This window comes from Myotis brandtii, unplaced genomic scaffold (assembly GCF_000412655.1).
Source record: "Myotis brandtii unplaced genomic scaffold, ASM41265v1 scaffold915, whole genome shotgun sequence".
In the NCBI taxonomy this organism is placed as follows: domain Eukaryota; kingdom Metazoa; phylum Chordata; class Mammalia; order Chiroptera; family Vespertilionidae; genus Myotis; species Myotis brandtii.
This window is the reverse complement of record NW_005371769.1, coordinates 974,402-980,152: the sequence shown is the minus strand read 5'-3', so window position 1 is coordinate 980,152 and position 5,751 is coordinate 974,402. Positions and strand designations below refer to the sequence as shown.

The following is a 5,751-nucleotide window of genomic DNA, read 5'->3' as shown; positions in this document are numbered from 1 at the left end:
CAGGTCCCGACAGAGGTCCGAATGGGGGGTTGGGAGTGAGGGGACAGTCCACTGTCCTTCCTCATAGGCATCCTTCCCTACTCTGCTCTGACAACTGCCCCTGAAGCCCCTGCTGGCCCTCCTCGTGGCCACCCCCCTACTTTTTGGTTCCTGGCTCCTGGCCCCTGCCTTCCTTTCCCTGAGTCCTGCCATTTTCCTGGATGACTTTGATGTCCACATGGCCCATCGATCCAGCAGCCAGGCCTCTCACCTGTGACCCTCTCCTCCCCTGCAACCTCCTCGAAGCTTCATAGCACTAACGCCTTTGCCCCCTTCATCTGCCAGGCCTTTCCCACAGCCTGAGCTTCCCCCTCTGCAGTGTCCCACCCCAGGGAGGACCCAAGCTCCAGGCAGGCGGGCGAGTCCAGGTGCAGGCAGGACCCTGAACCCCCAGCTTTAGGGCATTGCCACTGTCCAGACCAGCTACCTCCAACCGCCACCACACTCTCAGGCATGTCCCCCACAGCACAGGACGTTCAAGTCAGCAGGGTGCCTCCTGCCCGCCCCCTCTCCCACCCACACAAAGTGCACTTCGTCTTTAGAAAAGCTGTAGATGTGCAGGATTGCTGGCAAGGTAGCACAGCACGCCTTGAGCTCCGCACTGGTGCCCTTGGTCACACTGAGGTCAGTGTCCCGTGTTTGTCATGGGCAGTGAGCTGGTGTTGACACAGTTACAAACCAAAGTCCACAGTGCGTTCAGGCCTCTGTAGCTCTCTGTTGTCCCAGGACCCATGGGGCTCCCGCAGGCACTGGGTGCTCAGGGCGGGTCTCCTGGGCGCCTCCACCTGCGGCCCTTGGTTTTGGTGACGGACAGTTGAAAGCACCGGCCAGGAGCTTTGTGGATACTCCCTCTGTGGACATTGTCTGACAACCTTCCCAGCAGCCGGGCAGCCTCACCCCTGCCCAGGTTCTTCCAAGGGGCCGCCCAGCACCGCCTGCCCAAGGTCCTCTGCTGGGCGGACCCAGCTTTTCTGGGGACCCTGCAGGACCCACTGTCCTACCCTGAACCTGTGGTTGGTCCCATCCCAGTCACGGGACCCTCCCTCTCTGCCTCCAAGGGGTCCTCTTGCCCAGCTCACCGCCCCCTTGGCAGGTACTAGCTGTCAGCTCCCGCCTGGCTGCCTTCTTGGGCCCCTTGGTCTGCAGTCCCCGGCAGCAGCCCCGACCACGGTGCGCTTAAGCCGCCCATAGCCGCATGCGGTGCTGTGAGCCTCTGCTGTTCACGACGTGCCTGGAGGCTGTCTCCTCCTGGGAGTCAGCAGGCGGCATTCAGACGTTCAGGAGCTTGGCGTTTGGGAGGTGGTGTGTCTTTGTCAGACTCTGCCCCTCGGGGCCTGACCCTTCCTCTCCCGCAGGCCTGAGTGCCAGGCATGGACGGGGACGCTGCTGCTGGGCACGTGCCTGCTGTACTGCGCCCGCGTCAGCATGCCCATCTGCACCGTCTCCATGAGCCAGGACTTCGGCTGGAACAAGAAAGAAGCCGGCATTGTGCTCAGCAGCTTCTTCTGGGGTTACTGCCTGACTCAGATCCTGGGTGGCCACCTGGGGGACCGGTAACTGCCCGCTCCCCGCTCCCTGCTGGGCTGGAGAGCTCTTGGGGGAAGGCCTACTGGGAGCTGGGAGACCTGAGTCCAGGGGTTTGGGGGGCACAGCTACCCTTTGGGTGCTCAGCATCCTAGTGAGAGCTCTTGGGGCAGGCAGGATGGATGGATGGACTGGACCCTGTGCTCTCACCCGTGGCCTCCTCCGCAGAGGGGTGTGGCTCAGCACGACCCTGGAGAACGGCTCCGAGGAGGGGTGGCCTGAGCCCCACCTGGCTGTCTCCATGGCAGGATCTCTGGCCCTACAGCTCAGTCTGGCCCCGCAGCTTCCCCATCACTGCCCTCTTGGCCCCTCCAGGATCGGGGGTGAGAAGGTCATCCTGCTGTCAGCCTCCGCCTGGGGCTTCCTCACCGCCGCCACCCCCCTGCTCGCGCACCTGGGCAGCGCCCACCTGGCCTTCATGACCTTCTCGCGCGTCCTCACGGGCTTGCTCCAAGGTAGGCACACTTCAGGGGCTTCCCTCACTGGTGGTGTTAGACTCTGTCACGGAGCATGTGTGTGCACCTGTGTGTGTTCATGCAGGCGGTGCACTGTGTCTGCATGTGTGTGCTCCTATGTGCTCCTGTGTGTGATGGGTGGGCTGCTTGGCCTAACGATGCCTTGGCGCCTAAGCAATTTCCGTTTCTAGAAGCATTTCTGTCCTGGCTGGTCTGTTCAGTGGTTAGAGCATTGGGCCTTGGACTGAAGGGTCTTGGGTTCGATTTCCTGTCAAGGGCACGTACCTGGGTTGCAGGCTTGATCCCTGGTCCCCAGGTCAGGGCACATGTGGGAGGCAACCAATCAATGTGTCTCTCTCACATCGATGTTTCTCTTTCCCCCTCCAACTTTCCTCCACTCTCTAAAAATCAATGGAAAAAATATCCTCAAGTGAGAATTAACAACAACAACAAAATAAATAGAAGCATTTCAGAGTCTGGCACATTCTAATGTCAGAGGTTCTCCTGCCAAAACGGCTACTCCCGGGTGGCAACCAAGTTGCTGTCTAACAGCCATCAACACCATGAGGCTGACAGGCATGGTGGGGACACGGCTCCCATGCCCTGGTCACACTGGACTTCTGGGGGGAGTCCCCAAAGACCCCAGTGGCCCAGGTGAGCAGGTGTGCCCAGCCCCCGCTCCGGGGAAGGGACGGCCTCTGAGCACCAGCCTGGGCTCTGCAGCATCCATCTCCTGGGTTCCCCCGAGTGCGTGGGTTCTGGGCCCTTCCTCACCACATCGCCCCACCTGCTCCAGAAGGGACCCCTGGCACCCCTTCAGATCCTGGCAGGGCATGGGCATGGGCCCTAGGACCCCTGTTCTCCTGGAGTTGGCCTGTGCCTATTTTCTGACCAGCCCCACCAGTCTGGCCTCTGTGCTCCCATGAACCCACCCCAGATGGTCCCCCTGTGGCTCAGGGCTGGTGCTCTGGGTCCTGCCGACCAAGGTCCCAGAGCTGGGCTGTCGGGTGGCCCACAGCTCAAGTTGTTTCTCCCCATCCTGGGAGGCCAAAGGACTTTTCTATGTGCTGGTCTATGGCCCATGATGGGGGACAGACCAGGCTCCAGGGCAGCTGTCACCCTGGGTGGCTGGCACTCTGGTGGGCAGGGTCAGTGCTCTGAGGGGAACCAAGTCCTACTCTGGTCCCCAGCCATTTACAGCATGACAGGCAAGAGCTGAAGTTTCCAATGCAGTTTTTTAAACACGAGATTTTTATTTTATTTTATTTTTTAAATATATTTTATTGATTTTTCACAGAGAGGAAGGGAGAGAGACAGAGAGTCAGAAACACCGATCAGCTGCCTCCCGCACATCTCCCACCGGGGATGTGCCCGCAACCCAGGTACATGCCCTTGACCGGAATCGAACCCGGGACCCCTCAGTCCGCAGGCCGACGCTCTATCCACTGAGCCAAACCGGTCTCGGCAAGATTTTTAAATAATTATAGATTCACAGGAAGTTGCAGAGAAACATATGGGAAGTTCTGTGCTCTCTCCCGCCTCCTGTGGTGACATCTCAAGTAGCTACAGGGAAGCATCACACCCGGACCCAGCACTGTGGTTCCACAGGCCACCAGGTCTCACCTGTTGTATGTGCAGCGTGCGTGTGTGTGTGTGTGTGTGAGAGATAGCATGTGCTAGTGTGAACCAGTGGGTGTGTGTGCAGATGGACACGCCACATGCATGTGCCAGGACTGTAGAGCTGGTGTGGAAGCCAGAGTGAAGGTGGCAGAAGTCTTTCCCGCCAGCGCCTCTCATCCAAGCTGAGCATCTCCTTAGCCAAGTGTTGCTGCTGGTTCCTTGGGGCGAAGCGAGCTTGAAGGACACCCCAAGCTTGAATAATCCCCGACGGGGAGCTTCCCAGCCGGCCCTCACCCTCGGCGGCTGCACCCGCTGGACCCGCTGGCCGTGAGCCTCTGCCTTCTCTGCTCACTCCAGGGGTTTACTTTCCTGCGCTGACCAGCCTGTTGTCGCAGAAGGTCCGGGAGAGTGAGCGAGCCTTCACCTACAGCACTGTGGGGGCCGGCTCCCAGTTTGGGTAAGTCCGAGCCTCGGGGGTGGGGGGGAGACAAAGTGCGTGGCCCCAGCAAAGCCCCGTAGGTGGTGGAACAGGCCATGTGGGTGCCTCTGTGGCTCCAAGTGACTGGGTCCGGCTGGTTCTGTGCTCCAGGCAGCGCTGTGCACAGGTGCTGGTGGCAGGCGAAGTGGCTGGGCTGTGCCTCGTGGGCCAGGCAGCAGCACTTTGTCAAGCTCCCTTTCACACGTGCTGGTGGAGCCAGATGTGGGGAGTGGCCTCCGATGGGAGGTGGCCTGCACTCGTCCTGGCGGGCACACGTCACATCTGGAAGTGAGAACCTGTGCCCTGTCCCCCGGCTCTGTGTGGAAGGACAGCTCCCTGTCCTGATGGGCTTCCTGACCCCAAGGTCCACGCAGAATTTAGAGGGACAAGGGGTGCCCCTGGGTGGGCTGGGGCAGCCCAAATAAGAACCCAGGGTGCCCAGTGCAGTGTGATGTTCAGAGAAGCAATACAGGACAACACTCCTCATTTATCTGAAATCCCGCTTCATCTGGGTGTCCTGGGCCCATGGCGGGGGGCAGGGAAATGGAGGCTTAGAGAGGAAGTGACCCCCACAGGCCCAGTGGCCTCAGTCTGAGCCCAGCTTTTTTTCTCCTTTACTATCTCCTGGCCAAACCTTGGCAGATGGGGTGGTGGAGAAGCAGCCCCTGAACAGTGATGTTTGGGGGTTGAGGGCCCCAGGGGTTGGGGGTTTTGGTTTAGAGAGACCCATACCGCAATTTCAGGCCTCCTTCTTTTTATTTATTTATTTAAAAATATATATTGGTATTAATTTCAGAGAGGAAGGGAGAGGGGGGGGAGAGAGAGAGAGAGAGAGAGAGAGAGACAATGATGAGAGAGAGAATCATGGATTGGCTGCCTCCTGCAGGCCCCACCCTGGGGATGGAGCCTGCAACCTGGACATGTGCCCTGACTAGGAATCGAACCACGACCTCCTGGTTCATAGGTTGATGCTCAACCACTGAGCCAGGCCGGCCGGGCTCAGGCCCCCTTACGGGCCGAGGAACAAGACATTCAAGTACCACAGCGCCCCTGTGCCCTGCCTCAGCCACAGGGCTGTCCTGAGGTGGCCACGTGGCATCCTGTCTCCTGAATGCTAGTCTCTAGCCAAGGGCTGGACAGGGCACCCCAGTTTCCCACACCAGCTCACAGGGCTGGGAGGGTCCAGGCACCTCCTTGCCTGGGTGAAGCCGAGTCATGGCCACTGTCCTCTTGTTCCAGGACGCTGGTGACGGGGGCAGTGGGCTCCCTGCTCCTGGACTGGTGCGGCTGGCAGAGCGTCTTCTACCTCTCCGGCGGCCTCACCCTGCTGTGGGTGTGTTACGTGTACAGGTACCTGCTGAGCAAACAAGGTAACTGCGGCCGGGTAGGCACAGCCTGCAAATTCGGCCGCCCAGGAAGGCTGAGGGCCTGGAGCCTGGGCCCCTCTGGCCGCCACCGAATGTGAAAGTCACAGAGCAGCCCCAGCTCAGGGGACCAGGGGCTGCAGCTCAGCCCCAGACGAGGACCTCAGAAAACATGCCTGGGCTGCCTGCCCCCCCCCCCCCCCCCCCCCCC

General features: G+C 60.2%; 1 protein-coding gene across 4 annotated transcripts in view; it reads left to right on the top strand.

Moving 5' to 3' along the window:
* Positions 1-5,751, top strand: part of SLC17A9 (solute carrier family 17 (vesicular nucleotide transporter), member 9) — a 20,955-nt gene that overhangs the window by 4,113 nt on the left and 11,091 nt on the right. For 2 of the 4 annotated variants that reach the window (XM_014532849.1, XM_005885568.2), the window contains exons 2-5: positions 1,395-1,592; positions 1,939-2,078; positions 4,056-4,155; positions 5,416-5,546. In XM_014532849.1, the coding sequence (XP_014388335.1) occupies positions 1,395-1,592; positions 1,939-2,078; positions 4,056-4,155; positions 5,416-5,546 (569 nt within the window). Of the gene's footprint in view, positions 1-1,394; positions 1,593-1,888; positions 2,079-4,055; positions 4,156-5,415; positions 5,547-5,751 lie in introns of all 4 variants that reach the window. The other 2 variants (XM_014532847.1, XM_014532848.1) reach the window with 2 other exon arrangements.